General features: G+C 37.9%; 7 protein-coding genes across 7 annotated transcripts; 2 read left to right on the plus strand and 5 right to left on the minus strand.

Moving 5' to 3' along the window:
- Positions 1–207: 207 nt before the first annotated feature.
- Positions 208–3698, minus strand: RHIMIDRAFT_94951 (valyl-tRNA synthetase). The gene is made up of 5 exons (XM_023615913.1): positions 3292–3698; positions 3114–3231; positions 2836–3058; positions 2536–2782; positions 208–2487 (listed from the first exon to the last, which is right to left on the minus strand). Exons 1-5 carry the CDS (start codon positions 3445–3447, stop codon positions 241–243), a joined length of 2991 nt encoding a protein of 996 aa, XP_023461509.1. The 5' UTR covers positions 3448–3698; the 3' UTR covers positions 208–240.
- On the minus strand, positions 3531–7861 carry RHIMIDRAFT_94954 (WD40 repeat-like protein). Its single transcript, XM_023615914.1, has 11 exons — positions 7779–7861; positions 7559–7730; positions 7392–7500; positions 6906–7340; positions 6274–6856; positions 6164–6224; positions 6032–6111; positions 4479–5985; positions 4287–4427; positions 4071–4236; positions 3531–4019 (listed from the first exon to the last, which is right to left on the minus strand). The coding sequence occupies exons 1-11, from the start codon at positions 7806–7808 to the stop codon at positions 3950–3952; spliced, it is 3354 nt and encodes a 1117-aa protein (XP_023461510.1). The 5' UTR covers positions 7809–7861; the 3' UTR covers positions 3531–3949.
- A 203-nt stretch (positions 7862–8064) lies between these two features.
- RHIMIDRAFT_208865 (MFS general substrate transporter) lies at positions 8065–9775 on the minus strand (the record flags this gene model as incomplete). The annotated part of the gene is made up of 5 exons (XM_023607093.1): positions 8065–8254; positions 8305–8419; positions 8475–9199; positions 9253–9530; positions 9581–9775. The coding sequence occupies 5 exons, from the start codon at positions 9773–9775 to the stop codon at positions 8065–8067; spliced, it is 1503 nt and encodes a 500-aa protein (XP_023461511.1).
- A 1155-nt stretch (positions 9776–10930) lies between these two features.
- On the minus strand, positions 10931–11566 carry RHIMIDRAFT_286827 (peptidyl-prolyl cis-trans isomerase pin1; the record flags this gene model as incomplete). The annotated part of the gene is made up of 3 exons (XM_023613416.1): positions 10931–11197; positions 11248–11430; positions 11564–11566. 3 exons carry the CDS (start codon positions 11564–11566, stop codon positions 10931–10933), a joined length of 453 nt encoding a protein of 150 aa, XP_023461512.1.
- Positions 11567–14275: 2709 nt separating this feature from the next.
- On the plus strand, positions 14276–15026 carry RHIMIDRAFT_273844 (uncharacterized protein). The gene is made up of 3 exons (XM_023612415.1): positions 14276–14508; positions 14571–14681; positions 14738–15026. Exons 1-3 carry the CDS (start codon positions 14411–14413, stop codon positions 14976–14978), a joined length of 450 nt encoding a protein of 149 aa, XP_023461513.1. The 5' UTR covers positions 14276–14410; the 3' UTR covers positions 14979–15026.
- Positions 15027–15269: 243 nt separating this feature from the next.
- Positions 15270–17258, minus strand: RHIMIDRAFT_231669 (DUF382-domain-containing protein; the record flags this gene model as incomplete). The annotated part of the gene is made up of 5 exons (XM_023607701.1): positions 17063–17258; positions 16826–17014; positions 16600–16773; positions 16399–16546; positions 15270–16348 (listed from the first exon to the last, which is right to left on the minus strand). The coding sequence occupies exons 1-5, from the start codon at positions 17195–17197 to the stop codon at positions 15270–15272; spliced, it is 1725 nt and encodes a 574-aa protein (XP_023461514.1). The 5' UTR covers positions 17198–17258.
- Positions 17259–19141: 1883 nt separating this feature from the next.
- RHIMIDRAFT_231673 (MFS general substrate transporter) lies at positions 19142–20839 on the plus strand. The gene has a single exon (XM_023607702.1). The coding sequence runs from the start codon at positions 19162–19164 to the stop codon at positions 20803–20805; it is 1644 nt and encodes a 547-aa protein (XP_023461515.1). The 5' UTR covers positions 19142–19161; the 3' UTR covers positions 20806–20839.
- Positions 20840–20862: the final 23 nt, after the last annotated feature.

The raw sequence follows: 20862 nt of genomic DNA on the forward strand, positions 1-20862 counted from the left end.
TAATAACTTACCACTTATGAATATCTTTCCCTCTTTCTTCTAGTTAAAGAGAAAGGAAAAAGTTAAAAAAAAAAAGAGCTAACAGGTAAATTTGCTCTACTTAAAGGTTCATTCAAAAATTTTTTTTAAAGTGTCTCAGTCACAAAGCTTGTCACAGCTCTTTCTCCGCCCATAAACAATATATTAGCTTTTAAGACAACACCGTTAACGACAAGAACAATAATGAAGCATATCAATTTATTAGTTATCACTTGATTGTTTACGAATAAACACAGTAACATTATCACCGACAGACCCAGATTCACTTTCTACAGGGGATTCTGCACTTGCATCCAAAATAGATAATTCAGTAACACCTTTAGCCAAGGCAACAATAGTATGCTTTTGGCTTTCATAAAGTTTGAAGAGAGTAGCATCGCTGGTTTGTACAGCAGCAACAATGTTCTTCTTTAACATGAGCTGAGTAGCAATTGAACGAATGACCTTGACGCCTTCAAAAAGAGTGTCAAAGTCCTTTTCAGCTTCAGTAAAGTCAAATGCCTTATTTTCAGTAGGATACTTGGCCTTTACAATACTCATAATGTTGTCTCCAGGGCGACGGACAAGACGTTGGAACAGTTCTTCAGTAACAAAAGGCATGAATGGATGCATAAGCTTAAGGCCGGCCTCAAGACAGGTGTATAAAGTATTTTGAGCTGTAACTTTACGTGCGTGGGCAGCTTCATCCTTGCTAGTATCAATATCACAAACAGGCTTGATCGCTTCGATGTAGACATCGCAAAGTTCATAAAGCCAGAATTGATAGACAGCATCTGTGGCAGCCTTAAAGTTGCGTTCTTCTAATGCCTTGTTGGTATCAATAGCACATTTGTTAAGCTTTGTGAGAATCCATTTGTCAACCAAGGACTCATTTCCACTGGGCTCGGAAGAAGCATTAGGCTTGAAGTCATCACCAAGCTTCATCAAGGCAAAACGAGTGGCGTTCCACAACTTGTTACAGAATTTACGATAACCTTCAACACGCAAGATGTCAAGGTTGATATCACGGCCACCAGTGGTATAGGCACACAGAGCAAAACGAAGAGCGTCAGTACCACATTGGGGAATACCTCTGGGGAAATCTGCCTTTTGACCAGCCATTGCCTTCTTGATTTCCTTAGTGTCAAGGTTACCCTGGCTTAATTTATCATGAAGACCTTGAAGAGTAATACCTTCGATGACATCAACGGGATCAATGACGTTACCAAGCGACTTGGACATCTTTCGTCCATGGGCATCACGGATCATAGCGTGGCAGAGAACTTCCTTGAATGGAACCTTGCCAGTTAATTGGATACCAAGCATAACCATACGAGCAACCCAGAAGAAGAGAATATCCCAACCTGTTTCGAGCATGCTAGCAGGATAAAAGTGTTCCATATCAAATGTTTGCTCGGGCCAGCCTTGGATAGAGAATGGCCATAAACCAGAAGAGAACCATGTGTCCAAAACGTCAGGATCTTGTTCAAGGGTGAACTTTTTGCCAGGGAACTTGGCTTCGGCAGCGGTACGAGCCTCATCTTCGTTGTGACCCGTGACCCACAATTCGTCATTCATCTGGTCGTTGTTTTCACCTTCAATCTTGACAAAGTAAGCAGGAACACGATGGCCCCACCAGAGTTGACGAGAGATACACCAGTCATTGATATTGCTTAACCAACGGAACCAGTCACCTTCGGAAACCTTGGGTGAAATCTTAAGCTCACCATCAGTGACAGCCTTCATAGCCTTATCAGCCATACCTTGACACTTGACCCACCATTGAGGCTTCATCAAAGGTTCAATAATATCACCAGACTTGCTACAGACAGGAACACTCATAGGGTTTTCCTTTACACCAACAAATAAGCCCTTGGCCTTAAGGTCTTCAACGATTTGTCTACGAACATGGAAGCGCTTCATGCCTTTATAAGGACCAGCATGTTCGTTGAAGGTACCATCATCATTGAGAATGTTGATAAATTCCAAATTGTGGCGCTTTCCTACTTCGTAATCGTTGAAGTCATGGGCAGGTGTGATCTTGACAGCACCAGTACCAAAGGCCATATCGACGGCAATATCATCGGTGACAATAGGAATACGACGATCAATGAATGGATGAACGACGTATTTACCGTGAAGATGCTTATAGCGTTCATCATTGGGGTGGACGGCAATGGCTGTGTCACCCAACATGGTTTCGATACGGGTGGTGGCAACAACAACGCGTTCGTCTGATCCCTCGACTTGATAAGCAAATTCATTGAGAACACCAAATTCAAACTTTTCCTTTTCATCGTATCCAGCAACGTTCAATAAAGTACGACCCGTCAATTCCTTATTTTCGACTTCTAAATTGGATAAGGTGGTATTAAGGGCAACACACCAGTTGACAAGACGGTTAGCACGGTAAATGATGCCATCACGGTGGAGACGGATAAAGTTTTCTTCTACAGCATGGTAACGTTTCTAAAAGACAATAAGTTACTCTGAAAGAAACAATTGACTAATACCTACAGGATCCATCGTGAACACAGCACGGTCCCAGTCAAATGAGGCACCAAGACGCTCAAATTGGGTATGAATCTTGTTACCGTAGAGTTCCTTCCATTCCCACACCTTTTCAACAAACTTTTCACGTCCGAGATCATGGCGAGTAATTTTTGATTGTTTCCACAACATCTTTTCAACAACAGATTGACATGAAATACCAGCGTGATCTGTACCAGGATTGAAAAGGACGGTCTTGCCCAACATACGCTGCCTATGAAATAAAGAAAATGAGGATCCAAAGTTATATGAAAACAATTAACATACCAGCGGATCAATGCATCTTGAATAGCCACAGTTAAAGCGTGACCAATATGCAAGGAACCAGTAATATTTGGTGGAGGGGCAGGAATAACGAATGTACCCTCAGGCTTTGGCTTTCCATCAGGACCAAATTCAGGCTTGAAGAGACCTTCCTTAACCCACCAGTCGTACCAAGCACTTTCGACAGCACGAGGATCATAAGCATTAGCCATAGGATCAGACATGTCTATGATTCTATGTGAGTCATTGTGTATCATTTTATCATGCCTCGCTTTTTTTACCTTTCTTTTCGCCCTTGGGTGTCTTGTTAACAAAGACAGGTGTAGAGGTCTTTGACTCCTTCTTCTTTTTTTTCTCGGCATTGTTACTGTCTCCGGCAGCCTTCTTGGCCTCATTAAGCTATTGGGATGACACAATTGTTCAAAAGATTTGCTACCCTATACCGTTGTTATTATTTACCTTGGCTTGTTTTGCTTGGAATTTAGCCAACTTGGCGGCCTGTTTTTCTTTCTGCTTGGCTTCCTTTGCTGCCTTCTTTGCAGCAGCAGCAGCATCAAGCTCGGGCTTGTTGTCAGTGGCAGGTGTGTCCTGTGGTTGCTCTTTGGGATCAGCCATGTTTTGTTGACGGGAAAAAGAAGCTCAAGTCCTTCCAAACAAAACTTTTTTTTTTGACATGACTGAGTCTAAATTTTCAGGACGAAAAAAAAATATATATAACATAGTGGTTGCTTAGCCTTGTCATAATTTGATTTTTATACTAGGCCAATACACAATGTCATTTCTGACAAATTTCACAAAGACTGCATTTCAACAATTCACTAGACAACAACAGCCTACCTTGGCACTATGGCAACAGACTAATAACTCTATTATGTACAATGTTGTTCGCACAATGAAGGTTCGATCTTCAGTCAAGAAGTTATGTGATGGCTGCACAACTGTCAGAAGAAGAGGAAAGCTTTTTGTTACATGTTCAAAAAATAAAAAGCATAAGCAGCGTCAAGGTTAAAATGCTTTTTCAACATTTGCATAAAACAACAACAACAGCAACGATATAAGTAGAGAAAGAGATATTAGCAATATATATAAAAATAATAAAAATTCTATCATTCTATTCTTATTGTTTCAATTGACCGTATTTAATACTTTGTAAACCAATGCCAGTAGCTGCTACATGAATGCATCCACTAAACAAAAATATTTAATCAAGGGAGAATGTATTAGGACCACAGACTTACTTTAAAGACACAGCATCGAGAGCAGAAGGATCAGGGACATCGAGAAAGGTAGCAACAGATAGTGTTAGAGAAACGCTGCCATCCTCAAGATTATTATTTACTTTCCAAATGTTCAACCGTTGATCAGTAGAACAAGTAAAGATGACATCACCAACGCATTTGATGCCTAATTGAGATAAATAAGTTGAAACTATTGTGTGTTTTTCATGTTTATACCTGTAACTGAGGATGCATGGGCATCGGGAATTATAAAAGAATCACCAATAGGTTTTATAGTGTTATCATCCTGAATATGCAAAACAGTTGCAGAAACAGCATTATCTTCGCCTCCAGTGGCAATCAGTAAATGATTCTTATCTAATAACAACATGTATTAGCTTCATCTCCTTTTCAACTTGAACAAAATACCTTTGTATGGAATCGCTTCTAATCCATTTACACCTGACATGTGTGTTCTGTAATAATATAATGGCTCCGATAGTCTGAACGCCGCAAGAGTAGGTTCAGCTTCCAGTTCATCAACTTTTTCTAGAGCACTCTGTAACTCGTCATGAATATCCCACATGGCAATACCTCCTTCAGTAGCTGAAGTAAAGAAATAGACATGTCCGTCGACTTGAACATGGCATATCTGAAGTATACACTTTGCATGCCAAGTACCATCTGCCACAAGAGAAAACTTTCTACTATCTTCATTGAACAGCCAAACCCTAATCATAGAGTCAGAGTAGACTGCTCCAATGATATGATATTCGGGAGAAATAGCAAAAGCTGTTATATCCATAATTCTAACTTCTATATCTTTTGTTAAAGCAGGACAGCTGGCCATTTCAAGACAATTCAGATGTACAGGTTCTTGTTCAGCCCTAGGCGAAATCACCTCAACCTTCCAACATCGGAGTTCTTCTAGACCGCCACTGGTAAACAAGAGAGTAGATGAACCTTGGCTATAGTCAATTGTTTTGATAACCGTCGTATGCTTACGAATATTGACAAGAGTATGAAATCCAGAAGTACTGTTTGGCATACACTGCTGAATCCTAAGGATCGTGTCTTCACCACCCGTGGCAAATAAGAGTGGTCTTGGCTCTTTCATACCTTTACATGGCAGCTTAAGAAATCGAAGAGCACGTACTTCACGACCATGGTAATTGTGCTGAAGTATACTATCGTTAAATCCTTCATCCATACCTGAAATATCCCTGAAATGCGCAAAAAGTACTTCTTTTCTGATAAAGGCAAATGCTGATTTGTTTAGTTTGGCATCGCCTGCAAAGAAATTCCACCTTCTGTGTCCACCGCCACAGTTGATAGAGGCCATAACAAAGTTTTTCTTTTCATTATACACAAAAAAGTGTTTTCTAAAGAAACCAAGTAATAAAACCTCGTTGTCTATGAATAAAGAGCCTTCCAACGTGCCCTTGGTAACCTTGTTTCGATATATTTTTTCAAGCGTCATATCTCGGCTATGGACAAGAGTATCACCTCTGCTAGCTACACCTAGCTGTGTTTCTTGTTCATCTACTTCAGTACAGCCTGCATCAGAAGGCATCTTTTTTGAAGCTTCCTTTAATAAACAAAGACGGTACTGGATATAACAGCCGTCACGGCCTGTTGTCCAAAAATCGACATCTCCGTTTGTCTCTTGCTCTTCATCATCGTCTGTATGGGACCTTGGTCGGACCAGTACACTTGTGATAGCTTGACGGCCGTGTGATCGACGGAGCTGTAAAGAAGCTTTCAGGCTTTGAACAGCATGATCTAAAGAGGCTCTATAACTTGGTATACGATATATCAACAAGGCAGATTCTCGAGACCCACAAATAAGAATGTTGTGTTCTTCGACAATTCCAATTGATAAGACGGTTGTCTTTTCGACAGGCATTTCAATATTGTACAATGTTTCAAGAGAAGGCTACACTAGTTATTATACAAACTTGATGATTAGATAATTGACTTACTTTTGAACCAGAAAGGTCCAATACATGGAAAAGAACTCTTTCGTTGTATCCGTTTGAGACTATGTACAAGATATTTTCATCTATAGTATTCAATCAATATGATTATTCTTGTCATCTTTGTTCTTTTCTTACTTGAAGATGATTCAATAAAGATTTCAAAGAGCTTTTGTTTGTGTGCTGGCACTTTCACTGGCTGCATAAATTCATAAGAATGTCATTTAGACAGTATATAGCATACTCACTTCAAACTTATTTTCAGGACTGATCACAATCAAATCACCATAAATGTTGCCTATAATCACGATTCTACCACACTTTGAACTTTTCATGATGGCGTAATTCTTGTACGAAGGATCATGTTGAATCTCTTCCCAGACATTCTTGCTTTTATCACATTTTAACAGATAACCTTCTGTAGTTGCTCCTATTAACATCTGATCTTTAATCATAGCAAAATTGCGTACGTAATCCTTGCCCCTTTCTGCAGGCAAGGGAAAGCTGTTGAGGTCCTCCTCTGAGTCGATTCTACTGTTTTTGATGGAGGCAAAAGACCATAAACGGATACCTGAATCCTGTCCTCCGGTTGCCACAACATTATGTTTCGGATTAATGGCACAGCTCCATACATTTTTACTAGCATGTCCTTCCCAACAGGCAATGCAATCACTGCCATTCTCATTATCTTCATCTTCAACACCCTCTTGCAGCAGTGTGTTCTTCCAAACTCTGCAGGTCGAGTCTTCGGATATACTGACTAGATACTGGTCAACAAATTGACAATCCCATACACGAGCGGTATGGCCAAACAATATGAGAGGTTGTTTACTGCAAAGCATTGAATAACATTTTTTATGCTTTTTCGTGTGGTGTATACCTTTCATCTTCAAGTGACCATATACGAATGGTTCTATCATCAGAGACACTTGCTATTTGGCTTGCATCATGATTAAACCGTACACAAAAGATAACGCCTTCATGGCCAATCAACTTTTTATACACAATAGCGTCATCATGTTCGTCTTTTATCAATGGCTTCCATAGATGAACTTCATTAAATACTGTGCCTGAAGCAACCGTCAAGGTGTCTCTGGTAGTACCAAAAATACGAGCTGAATATAGAATACATCGAACTTGACATTGAACAGAATATAACACATCTATTGATCCAGATCCATTCAATCTTACAACTTCCATGAAATTATGGGCATAGACTATTGACATTTGTATCGAAGAATCATCATCTTCAATTATCCATTGTGCATCCATGATCCAGTCTTTAAAAGGTCCAAATGATTGTTCAACTGTACATCTAGATGATATGTCAATAGAAGCATTTTTGGACCAATATATTCGGGTTTACCTTGCACTATCATCCGACACCTCGATCGTAAGAATGGATAAGTATTTTGACCCAAATATGGCCAATTTTCTTGTCTCTGTTTTCGAGTCTGACAGAATTACTTTTGGATCTGCACGTTACTTGGTTAATATTGTCTTTGTAATTAAGCATGTCAATGTCAGACCTACATGGAACAATGCGATGAATGCGATTAGCTTGCATAACATAATCACTGCACAGTATCTTTCCAGTTTGTATGTTGTATATTTTTAAATAAGGACCATGTCCTGCTAACAGAATGTGGTCATTATGAAAGCATAAACTGGTCATTATTCCAGCAAACATGTCCTTTTCTAGCACCTATAAACAATTAAAGTCTCGTTCATGAAAAAGAAGCAATGATTGTACATTGTTGTCACTTTGGTACGTGCTTGTCATATTTTTATGAAGGCCCTTTTTTTAAAAAGATTGTCTGCAGCTGGTTTTTCAAGGGCGGAAACACGACACGGACACCAAAATACCAAGTCACAGTATTCATGCAGCAAAGAGATCGTTCTTCAGCATTAGTGCAAGTTTAAATGCTGATTGACTTTAACTGTAAGACATTTTTATTTTATAACAATGAACATCTATATATTAAGTGATAATACATGATATATTTACATTAGATTAATCTCGGGAATATATTGCCTTCTTATGCTTGCATTTTCTCTTTTTCCTTCATCAGCTGTCTGTCAATACGATTTCTTCTCCAAGCTGGTCCATATATAAATAAGACGAGTATACAAATATTGGATATAACTAGTATCAAGCCCACAATAGTAAACATCCAACCCATTCCGATGCCACTAATACCTGGATCAATACAAACCGTTGCAATAGCTCTAAAGATAAAATGAGCCAATGCTTATATATAGTCTATTTATGTAGTTACCCCAATATACAACGAACCAAGTTATTTGTGGCAGTAATTGATGCACCTTTGCCAGGAAACAAGTCAATCAATAACGTCTGAGTAGTAGCCATAATGCCACCTGTGCCAAAACCAACTATTAAGCGATTTATGAGCATTATGAAGAAAGGTAAGAAAGAAAAGCGCCTTACCAAAGAATTGAAGCACTAATATAACAGCAAGATGTGCGTTCCACTCGAAGCACCAGCCATAAAATATCGTAATGACCTCACACATGACAACGTTCACATAAATTGTTCTAAAACGTGCCTTGAAGATAGGCATGTCCCATTCCGGCCTGTCTGGATGTTTCTCTCTGAACGCGTTTCTAACTTTTTTGTAGTCGTAATCCAAGATTTTGCCTCGTGTATATGATCCAAGGATTGAACCACAGCCTTGACTGAGGTAACAAAGACCAATATTCGTTTCGGATAAAAATGGAAAGTGAATACTGAACTGCTTTGTCATCGAAGCCAAGGAGCAATAAATGCCAGTGTAATGAAGACCATTGTATAAAAGAGTGACAAGTACATCGGGTTCTAGCAAGTACATGAAGGGTTTCAAGAAATTCATTCTAGTCCTTTTTGGATTTCTTTCTTTGATTTCCTGTATGCGCCTCTCATCGAGGTTTCCTCGTCTACGAGCAATCCATTGCCAGGGTGTAGGATTGGCATACCCAGATCCATTTCCAACCAAGCTACGTAGCGTTTCGGGCACAAAAAGACCAACAGCTACCAAGGAAGTCGCGCTGATGATCAGTAGGATCCAAAAGATCCACCGCCAGCCTAGGTTTTGAGCAATAGCGCCTCCCACAACCGGGCCATATACTGGTCCTGATAATTGACCAATGGAATATACACCAAAATAAGATCCACGTCTAAAATAGAACGAAAAATGAGTAATTGATTCTGTCATGTAATAATGACTTACTTTTTACTATCAGCGATATCTCCGAGAACACCAGCGCCAACAGCAATGACGGAGCTTGATCCAAAAGCTTGGAGCATTCTAAATATCATAAGAGAGGCATAGTTGGGTGCCAATGCTAATCCAATACAGGCACCACAATATACAGTCATGGTACTCATGAGAATAGGACGTCTGCCTATGCTATCTGCTAATGTTCCCCAAAAGGTAGGTGATATTGCCTGGAAGATCATGTAAACAGTAATTGTCAGGTTTACTTGCTCTGTGCTTATATTAAAGCTCTTTGAAATCATTAGGCCATGTTTATCAAAAATTTTACATGTAGACCTACTTGTTCAATCTGATTTAACGCGGGTAAATAAATATTGGCTGTCAAAGGGGATATCATGGCAGTGAATGCTGTGATGCCCAAAAGAACGACTTGTTGTGGTATCGAAAATATAGAATATGGCTCATTTTGTTCCTTGTCAATCTCTTTCTCGCTTTCCAAGGTACTGTTTGTCAAACTACTATGAATAGTAGGCATTACTCCTTCTTCTGTCCCTATAGCACTCGCTTGATCTGGCTGCATATGTTTAATTATAAGCTGTCAATGAACTATGAAATCAAAGAGAAAAGAAACGATGTCACTTTTATAGAATACTTCATCATATTGCATGGATTATAATTTTCCCGACTTAATTATACTTGATTTGGTAGAATTTGATCTTTTTTTTTTCGAGTGATATGTCGGGTAATATTATTTACGATTGTCCGATGGTCCAACTGGGAATCTTTTTACGCACGCGAAGCTTTGTCATTACTTCTTTACAAGAATAATGTATTGTATCATTCACAATCTTTAACTTTTGACTCGTTCCTTTTATTTTGGTTCATAATACGTCAAAGTTTGATTGATCTGCAGCTCATCTGTTGGGAATCGAATATCAAAAATAAAGAGAATATATAAAATGATGAATTGATTATTTTTATTATGCTCTCTTTTCATCTGGATTGCATTAAAGAATGCATAATAGTCAAATGTCTACATTTATGCGATGACTAATTGGCTGATTATAAAAAAAAATACAAAAGTCAAAAGATGAGTCAAACGATTAAGGGGGAAACGGCACAAAAGGGTAATTTTATTCTCAATGCTTTTTCTGAATCAACTCTATACTCATCTCTACTCTACTCGATATTCATTGTTAAAGAGCAAGAAGCCGTCATAGCTTGAGTGATAATGTATCTATCGTATAGTTTGTACATTAATGTTAGGCATAAAGTATGGAAACTAAGGTATGCCTCTTGACAAAGATGTAGTATCTCCTTTATGTTTCTGAAATGAATAGAAATAAATCAATGCAATTGATAAGCAACTATAAAGTCAACTTTTTTTCTCCAGACTACAGTTTACACCTGCTAGGCAACATTTATTATCCGAACAAACGGAACGGCGTTATCATGGTGTTTTATTCCGTATGCACTGCTAAGCAAGAAATGCTGTTGATCCATGTATTACAAAGGAATGATTTCTCCGAAATAAGCGATGTGCCTTTTCTAAACTCTTCCATGTTTAAAAAAAAAAGACTTTAAAATAACCAAGACAGATGACAATCAAACAAGACAACAAAAAAGAGGGAAATGCATCAAGAAGACGCTCATTTATTCATAAGTATATGTACAAAAGAAGTATTGTTACTTATGCTGTTCTCAGTATGAGATGTACGCCACTGTCAGTCCAAACAGGCTTACTTAACTCTCCTACTTGAAGTGAAAATGCCGCTTCCTCAAATGGTTTTTGCATTTGGTTGCGTTCAAAATAGCCTAAATCACCGCCACGTTTGGCACTGGAACAGTCTGAAAAATTCGTAGCTAATGCCGATAGAGTTTCTTCTCCTGATTCAATTTTACGTTGAAACTCTGTTAATATCTGCAAAGCTTCTTCCTTTGTTCTTGTAATACGCTCCTATCACATAATCATTTAATATAATCTACATTCATACAATATTTACTCACTTCTCTCCATGAGCTTGGTCTTCTTGACTCTCTGCTTTTGATCAATAAATGACTAGCGCGTACTCTTTCCAGATCCCCTTGTAATACAGGTGCATCCCATCGTGATTCTTTTGTAACAGTGTTGTAATAATAATCTTTATTATACGTACGGGAATGGCGCACTACCCAGTTCTCTGGCAAATCCTATATAAATTGAAAAATACATGTTATTTATGCCGCCAAAGCTCTAAACACGCTACACCTTTTCTCCCCTCCTCTCTCTATTTTTCTTTTATCTCTCTTTTTTATATATAAACTCCTTGTTTGAAATATTTACCATGGTTCACGCTATGGTTCAAAGCAAGCAAGCAAAAGAAAAAAAGAGGATTGATAATTTAGTAAATGTGGTTCACATTAGTTCCTTGTTCCATGATTGTGTTGCCCATGCTTACATTAAGTATAAAATGTTTATAATTGGTGTATATAAAAAAGATGGTATAGCGCAATCTTTTTAATAGGTGTTGCAAATAAAAAGAATTGACTTTACACTGATATAGGTCAGTGTAAGTCACCATTGATTCGTAATTTTAAACACAGCAAACAGCAGTAAGTCTCCTTCAGAATTCACAGCTACTCTGTTTCTGTCGTCAGTTCTGAGACCTTGCACTAAAAAAAAAAAAGACCATAACAGCAAGTGCTTCTTGCATTAATAAATTGATAGATATCTTCTGGGTTAGGGTCAAGAGAAGCAGAAGAAGAGGTTGTTGGTAGAAGAGGTTGTTGGTAGGAGAGGCAGTAAGAGACAGAGGCAAAGAAGTGACACACGAGAGAAAGATATGACTGTATAGCCTCCATTGTGTGGACAGTTGCAAAACTTGAAATATGTAACCAGCTTTTCGAAACTAGCAAACATTTGTTCAAACAGACCAAGAGCCAGTGCAAGAGCGGATTCATCTTTAGCATACATCGTTTGGTTCAAATGAGAGCGTACACTGTCTTGTTTTTGCTTTGTTTTTTGGGTTGAATTGTTTACTTTGATCTAAATATAAAATACGATATGAATATACACCTTTAAGAGTGGTCCTAAAGCTAATACTGAAGACCTACATCTCCTTTGATATGCGCTTTCCTGGCGCATTTCAATTCATTGTTTGATATGAGCGTTATAGCAAAGGTGTGCAAATCCAGTGGCTCAAAATTCGCTCAAAGTATAACGCTATTGCCTAGAGTCAAGGCTGTCCACTTGCTTGGAACAAATGCTGCTGTGGATGATTCAAGCAAGAAAAATGGCCCGGCCTCGTATGACTTGATAGATCATCTATCTGTGAGGGGAGAATCTAAAAAGTCGAAAGAAACCCTCCAGCAAGAAATACAAGGCTTGCAAGCTGAAGTTACTGGAATAGAGTAGCAGCTGAAAGATGCTTTGAAGAATGAAAATAGAAGAAACATCTCTAAGGAAACGAATAGCTTAAAGTTGAAATGGAGGAGTAGCAGTCTCGAAGAAAGGAGTTACTTATACGATGATAAAAGCAATTTAAAGATGAACGAAATCAGCCGTTTTTGTCTGTATAAGCAGCACGAGATGACCTGAAACTGAAAAGATAACTACTACATCTCAAAGGGTAACGATGAAACAGATGCCGTATTTCTTCGTTTATATTGAAAAAGATTACGCTCTTTGACGTAATATAATCAATATATATTTCGTATACAAGCCAAGATATCATCATTAAGCCCATAACCCTTATTCATGGCATCGGTAGTCTTTAGTAGTTGATGATGCATTAATTAATATGATCCATAGGATGTAATTGATCGACATCATTTATTTTTACATATAAAGATCAACTTCCATAATTTTTTTTTCTTTTTTTTGTTAACAAAAGGGTTACAAAAAGACGCATTCCAGCTACTTATATTTTCTATTTTTTTCGAAAACGATGACATCCACTGCTCCCCTCACAATGAAACGGTTCAAATATTATCTAGAGCTTCACAACAAGTACAAAGCATTGGTGAATATCAGTGAGTGTAAAGAAGAAGCACAGAAAACTTTGAGCAAGTATAACAGGAAAGAATCCGGAGCTAAATCATTTCCGCAGGTTCCACTCTCTATGGCAATAAAGGCAGGCGATATTGATATTGGCTCTGGACACTACAATGCCTGAAGAAGGTTAGAAAAAGCAAAGAAGTCACCCTAAGACAAAACAGTGCAAGACATAGAAAATAATCTTGCAAAATTAGATATAAAGACAGCAACAAGCGTTGAACAAGCAATGGATATATACCAGCAGAGTATTGACAATAGTATGGTTCTGAGAAACTTTTACAGTTCAAAGAATAGGGCCCGGCTGAAAAGAGCTTGTGAAATTCAAAATGGTCGCTTTCGGTGACTCCTGTGTGCAAAAGTAGGCCAATACTACATGCACTAGAAAATGGGCTAATGCTACGGACACTTCTTCTAAGCACTGCATATAAGGCTATCCAGTGAAATATTCTTTATGAAGTTTCATCATAATTACGCGCGATTGATCTTGATTATTTATTGATCAAACTGACAACGCAAATAAAATTAAAATAAAGCAATAACCACATTTCTTTTAATCTCCTCTTCTTGAAAAGAAAAACAAACCAAGGTGGTGACTTTATAAACACATGCTTATCTTGATACTACACATTGAAAGGCTTTGTTGACGACATCACAAGTAGTGGTTAAAGGCGATGCCTGTTGAATCAGTCTAACTTAGTGTATTTTCTGGTGCATGCAGTGTTTCCCCAAGAGAAGGTCTGTTAAAACTCTTCAATAGAATAGGCCGTAGTTTCTTAATTGCGGTGGCAATTTATGTTCTGTAGTGGTTAATTTACCCTTAAGATAGCAAGGAAACTTTTTAATACATGTTATCCAGAAGTAATTCTGTGTGCATATGTGTATATGTGTGTGAATATGAATAGTCTAAATGTGCATATTTGCCAGTTATTATATACATAAACAAGCTACCAATCAGTTCAATCATATCATAACTAATATCTAAAGCAACATTTTATTGATGCCTCTGTTGCTTATATACACTTTGAGAGAAAAATGCTTATTATTATGAACAGTTCAAAGGGAAGCATGACAGACAAAAAAAAAAAATTCAGCTGAAAAAAATCCTCCGCTTGATCAATGTAATGCATACTTTTTATGTCTCTGCAACCACCAAACAAAAGACGAAGAATAGAACATGTCGATAATTCAATAAAATTCAGCTTGTCTCCTGATGCCGCTTTCATAGTTTCTACGTTGGATGACTCTTCTTTTTCCCTTCAGTGAACAATATCCTAATCTACCACTTTTATATTAGTTATGTGCATGTGTTTCTACATGTCATGGGAATCATTACTGCATTGTTCTTAATTGTTAGCTTAATCATATTTTGCAGAAACGAGGTTGAATCACAGTATAGAATTCAATTGTAAGTGAGAAAAAAAAAAAAGGATCCCTTAGAGCAAAGAGAATAAAATATTAAAGACTAGAGATGGAAGAAAGAGCAAAAGAATGCGACTATAAATACACTAGTAATAACTGTGGCCCATATTTAAAGGGTGAGATATGGCAGCAGTTCTGTCATGAGTGGGATATATGTCGACAAACTTCTTCAGCATATATAAGCAAATCAAAAATTGCAAGTAAAGTATTTGGCGAATTAATTAATACGTTCGCAGAACCACTTTCATTGAAATCGATGGTATATAATTCAAAAGTATTATAAGTTTTCTGCTCACTTTACTTTCTAAGGCTATCATCATTGCATTCGTATTTAGTTTCTTTATCATCCCATGTTTATTATCAGCACAAGAACACTAACACCTATTGTATACACAAATAAGAAAGTATTGGCGCACACTGCGTCAATCTTTTCTTTATTTTTCAACCAGTGTGCGAATAAAGCTTAGATTCTTACTAAATTCTTGCATAATACGAATACTAATTCGGTGTGATTGTAGTAGCAATACATGAATGAATTTACAAGGTGTTTTTTTATTTCAAAAAAAAAAAATAGTTAATGCTTTTGAGTCTTTTGTTTCTTTGCCTGTCTGCTTGCATATTCAGCATACATGTCAGACAAGTCCTCATCAGTGGCAGTAATGCCCATCTTTGCTTTTCGCTCTGCATCATATTTTGCACGGAGCGTGGATTCGTCTAAACCTCGTTCTAATTCGCTAGGATCAATAGCCACTTCGACATTTTCACCTTTTCGTTTAGAAGGCGTGGTTTGATTGATTGAAGAAATGTCGTAACCATGCTGTGATCCCATAAAGCCAGTGATATTTTTCTTGACTTCTGGTAAAACGTGATATAATTGCTTAGGACCTTCATCTTCTTCGCGTTTACGGTCCTTTCGAAGTTCAATATGGGCTGGTGTTTCCAGTCCAGAAGCAATAGAAGCTATTCCAGATGGAGTTTCCAAACCATCTGCAAGGTCCTGAGTAGCTTCAGCTTCTGCCTCGGCTTCTTCCTCTGGTTGTTCTTCTGTCTGCTCCTCCTCCTCCTCTTCTTCTTCTTCCTCTTCTTCCTCTTCATATTCCTCTTCTGGTTCGAGTTCACCCCAAAGCTGTTTGTCTACTGGCTCTACAATTTCTGGTGGCGCAGCTTCAGGTTGAGCAACACCAAAGACATCACCATACAAGGGACGGTTATATTCATCAACAGGAGGCCTTCCCCAACCACCAGGATGGTATCCCCATTGAGCGCCTTCTGGTATTGGCGCATTTAACCCAGGAATCTTTAGATTTGGGTAGCTTGGTGGTGGGCCATAGCGTTGCATATTGATCAACCAAGGTGGAGGTGCCAACGGTGGCATATTCAGCGCTTCTTTCAATTCTGCAGATAGCTGTCCAGGCTTTTGTTCTTTCAATTTTGTTTCGAATTCTTTGCCTTCATAATATAATTCACCATGTATAGTAAACTTTGGTTTGGTCTGGAATCTGAAGAAAGCATCGTGTAATTTTTGATAATCAACGTCTAATTTGCCCATTCTTGGGTTGACCTTTTCTTTCATCTTTCCTCTTAAGCCTGCTGCATTTTCCTTTTCTCTGACTGCCTCACGCATTTCCATAATACCTGTATCCTTTATGAAATCTATAAAGCAAGTCAATCACTGTTCTCTTTCTTTTCTTTGTTCTACCTACCAGGAAGTTCCCATGGTGGCTTTTCAATACCACGTTTTCCCTGTAAGTATTTGCGTTTCTGGCTCCAGTGTGCAGGCACTGGGACAGTATTACGATATGATTTTAACCAAATGAGAAGTTTGGGATCACTAGCGGTAACATCCCACCACTAATTATTAAACAAGTGAGTGATTATAAAAAAATTGCATTGTCATTACGTACCTCTACAACTTCTGGTTTCTTTACCAACTGTTTCAATTCAGCAACTGTCAAACGTTGTATTTTCTTCAACTTCTTTTTAGATAGAGCTTGATCTGATTCTTTATTTTCTTCGTCCTCATCAGCTTCATTTATATCGCCGTTTTGGAGTTGTGATTTATCATAAACAGGGAATTCCTAAGATCATTTCCAATTAGTCATATTTTACAAGAATGTTGTAATCTCTTACTTCTTCATCTTGTTCAGGTTTGCCATTTTGAAAATGCTTAAAAATTTCTGAAAACTGTTGAAGTGTGTTTTCATCTAACCTTGACATACCATCCGCTTTTTTTAAAGCGGACAAGTCAATAGGTTGGACAACATATTCAACTTCAACGTCTTTTAGTGAATCATCTTTTTCATGTTGCTTTTCCAATTCCTAATGACTGTTTAGACGCCTTTAATTTATATAATGCAATTAACTTACTTTTCGCTGCGCTTCTTCCGCTAAGCGTTGCTTTTTACTCTTTTTCTTGTTTCTTCTTCTTTGTTTTTGTGCTTTTTTAACTGCGTCATCCTTTATCGGACCATCAGCAGTTACTGGAGCCGCAACTTCTGACATATTTCCTTTTGAAAGAAGAAGCAATTAGAAAAAAAATGAGGCTACTGCCGTTTGTTTACAGAATAACGATGTGACTTACTTTTATCTGTCGACTGAAAAAAAGTTGCTATTGGTTGATATCTTCTCTAAAGGGTATTTCGTGTTGCCAATAAATCCAAGACATACGTCTCTTCAAGCACGAAAAGCTTTATTCTTTTTAATCTATTATATATATACAACAAGAGAATTCCTATGCATGTCTCTACATCGGAGCAAGATTCTATCTATAGAGCGTTTTTAAATTTGTCAGACTCTTTAAAGGCTTCCGCGATGCTCCGTTATCGAGAATGTATCGCTTTTGGCTCAATACCGAACCCATCAATAAGATTATGAGCATCGCCAGCGTATCAGGCAAGTCTAATCCAATTTTATTTGTGTTAAAAGTAAATCAAGATCATATATGGCTCCTATGCAGTTTGTTGACTAGACTATGAAAGAGCATGATAGAGGCTAAATTGCATTCGGGCCTCTTAGGAAATACTGCACCCTCAGCTCTTTGTAATTTGAATAGTACTTTTGGATCAAAGCAAAGAGTACATGCTGTCCTCAAGTGTAAATCTTGGGGCACGGCGTGGAATCACGATGTGAACAGTGCATTAAATATATACCACATTTTAATTACAAATCAAAACATGACAATGAAGGGCCTCCAAACGACTGACGATGCTCCTGGGTTAATGCTCTCTCCGTTTTAACGGCAGTGTATTCCTTAATGTCTCGGTAAGTACAAAATGAACAATACGCTATTTTTAATCATGAGTTTTTTAGTTACTGACATTAAAAAGCATATTCTGAGTAAAAGCTCCTGTAAGAGATACAACTATTAAAGTTAGAAATAAAAGCATGTTACCTCATAAGAACATTATGTGATGCCCTTAGAAAATTAAGGTGAAATTATTTAAAACAATGTGAGCTTTGCTTTTTCTTTAATTTACCTTGTATCAGCGATTATCTCTTGTGCTCTAAGAGTAAGAATACACTTGTCAGCCTATGTTTGAATTCAACGAGAATAAACAAGTAATGAATATCTATTTTGAAAAGGGTAAAAAGCCAAAAACATGAGCTCTTTTATAAAACCATGCTACAATAAGAGATTGATAAAAGCAAAGAGATGTAGAATAATAAGAGTCGAAATATTAGAGAACCCCAGGTAATTACCGTACGCTTTTTAATAGTAAATCAAATATTCCATAAAGACTGATCTTTTCTAATTAATCATCCTTGAAAGCAACATGGGATTCATATGTAAATCACTATGACAACATAATATAAAATACTTTCACCTATTAATTGTCATCTATAAAATAACCTTTTTACTCGACTCTTTTTTTTTTAAAAAAAAGGCAATCAATGAATATTTATTGATTTGATAATGATACGTGTGTAACAATTAGCGCTGTCATTGATATCATTTATCCAGCGTCAAAACAAATAGGCGATCCACGCCATAAATCATCTTTTTTTTTTTAAAGCAGTTCATTTAAGCAACGGTGTACTTTTATTCCATTTCTTTTCTCTTTTTATTTCCAAAGCATGAATTAAATCAAGTAATGCTTTATATAACTAAAACAAAGCCCAGTAAGCTATAGTTGAATCACTATTGATTATACAACAACTCTTATCTGTGTTATCTCATATAGAACTTGAAGAAGAAAAAATAGTAATGATAATCGTTCATTATTCTGTTTTAATCGCTAAAAATATTACCAGCATGACAGATTCGGAACATGTGTTACCATAATCCGATCTGTCTCATTGCGGAATTTAAATAATTTACATGTATTGGTTTGGATAAACCATCGTCCGTGAGCAGATCCGTTGACATGAACAAAATTCGCCTAAATGATATAGAAAAGAAAGGTATATAAAGGGTCGATGTATTCTTGGTTTTTATAACTTCATCATCTTTACTGTCTTAATTCAACATGCCAGACGCTACACTACCCAAATCCAATAATCGAAGATCAACGTGTAGTGATACTAGTACAATAAATGACACCTATGTCGTTCAAGAACCTATCCCTTTACAAGAGACCACTTCTTATGTAGAACAAATTCGAGAACAACTACCACCAGGTGTTCTTGCTACAAGAACTTTATCCATTCAACCTTATCCATCAAAAGACGCAGACCTTGAGGCTCTTCCTTCTAGAGTCTTAAGTCATCATTCTGAAAAGCGTCCTCTAACGCACTATGTCAATTGGGAAGAAAATGACCCTGAATGCCCCTATAACTGGAGTAAATCATACAGGTATATTCATACAATGGTGGTCGCTCTCTTTGTCGTATCTGCTGCTTTTGGTTCATCTGTTATCACTGGTCGACTGGATGGCGTAGTCGAATCATTTGGATGCTCCCATGAAGTAGCTATTCTCCAAGTATCCCTTATGGTCATTGGCTTTATGATAGGTCCCTTATTATGGTCCCCTGCTTCAGAAATCATGGGACGTAAGCCAATTTATATTGTCGCTCTTGGACTCTACACCGTTTTCAATATCCCATGTGCTGTTGCCAAGAATATAGAAACCGTGCTCGTCTGTCGCTTCTTTTGTGGTTTCTTTGCCTCTGTTGCTCTAACGCTCGCAGGTGGTTCCATATCAGATATCTTCCCAGCAGAAACTCGAGGTTATGCTGTTGCCTACTTTGCTGCTGCACCTTATGCTGGTCCTGTCCTTGGTCCAATTGTCGGTGGCTGGATCTCAATTGGTACGCAAAGTTGGAGATGGATCTATTGGGTCAACATGATCTTTGCTGGTGTTACTTGGATACTATCTATCATCTTGCCAGAAACTTATCACCCTATCCTCCTCGCTAGACGCGCCAAAAAGCTGAGAAAAGAAACCGGTGATCCAACCTATGTTACAGTCGAAGAAGAGTTTCCTGTTCCAATTTCTGAACTTGTCCAAGCAAATCTTATTCGACCCTTTGTTATGCTCGCTACCGAACCCATTCTGATTCTCATGTCTCTTTATATCGCCATTATCTATGCTCTGCTGTATGCCTTCTTCTTTGCTTATCCAATCATATTTGGTCGTATCTATCACATGAACGATGGTTTCATTGGTCTGACCTTTATTGGTATCCTCATTGGCGCTGGTTTTGCTCTCATAGCTACTCCTTATTTTGAAAAGATATATAGAAATACTATCAAAAAGAATGGCAAGGCTACCCCAGAAGATCGTCTTATGGGTATGATGTTCGCGGCTCCTTTCGTTCCTATCTCTCTATTTATCTTCAGTTGGACGTCTTACCCTTGGGTTCACTGGATTGGTCCTGTTATATCTGGTCTACCTTTTGGCTTTGGTATGGTCTTGCTTTACTATTCTGCAAATAATTATCTTATCGACTGCTTCTCTCGTTACGTTACCTCTGCATTAGCTGCCAAGGTCCTCGTTCGTTCCAGTTCAGGTGCTGCCTTTCCTCTGTTTATCGAGCAAATGTATGATCGTTTAGGTGATCAATGGGCAAGCACCTTGCTCGCCTTTATCTCGCTGGCTATTGTACCTATACCATTTGCCTTTTATAGATGGGGTGCGAAAATTCGAGCGAAATCAAGAGCCGCCTCATAGAGAACCCTTTATTTTACTCCTTAAACCCCTCCTCTTGAACTCCCTTTGAATGTGTTC

The sequence above is a fragment of the Rhizopus microsporus genome (genome assembly GCF_002708625.1).
Source record: "Rhizopus microsporus ATCC 52813 unplaced genomic scaffold scaffold_30, whole genome shotgun sequence".
NCBI classification, from domain to species: domain Eukaryota; kingdom Fungi; phylum Mucoromycota; class Mucoromycetes; order Mucorales; family Rhizopodaceae; genus Rhizopus; species Rhizopus microsporus.

Bases quoted from the DNA above. Each gene is read 5' to 3' on its own strand.
- RHIMIDRAFT_94951 (XM_023615913.1), bottom strand. From the start codon at position 3,447: ATGGCTGATCCCAAAGAGCAACCACAGGACACACCTGCCACTGACAAC. The intron at 3,232-3,291 runs GTAAATAATAAC...TCATCCCAATAG, and splicing joins TCCAAGCAAAACAAGCCAAG to CTTAATGAGGCCAAGAAGGC. The intron at 2,783-2,835 runs GTATGTTAATTG...TTTATTTCATAG, and splicing joins CAAGATGCATTGATCCGCTG to GCAGCGTATGTTGGGCAAGA.
- RHIMIDRAFT_231673 (XM_023607702.1), top strand. From the start codon at position 19,162: ATGCCAGACGCTACACTACCCAAATCCAATAATCGAAGATCAACGTGT.
- RHIMIDRAFT_94954 (XM_023615914.1), bottom strand. From the start codon at position 7,808: ATGACAAGCACGTACCAAAGTGACAACAAT. The intron at 7,501-7,558 runs GTAGGTCTGACA...AGTAACGTGCAG, and splicing joins CATTCATCGCATTGTTCCAT to ATCCAAAAGTAATTCTGTCA. The intron at 5,986-6,031 runs GTAAGTCAATTA...TAACTAGTGTAG, and splicing joins TGGACCTTTCTGGTTCAAAA to CCTTCTCTTGAAACATTGTA.
- RHIMIDRAFT_273844 (XM_023612415.1), top strand. From the start codon at position 14,411: ATGTCTCTGCAACCACCAAACAAAAGACGAAGAATAGAACATGTCGAT. The intron at 14,509-14,570 runs GTTGGATGACTC...CTTTTATATTAG, and splicing joins GCCGCTTTCATAGTTTCTAC to TTATGTGCATGTGTTTCTAC. The intron at 14,682-14,737 runs GTAAGTGAGAAA...AAAATATTAAAG, and splicing joins TCACAGTATAGAATTCAATT to ACTAGAGATGGAAGAAAGAG.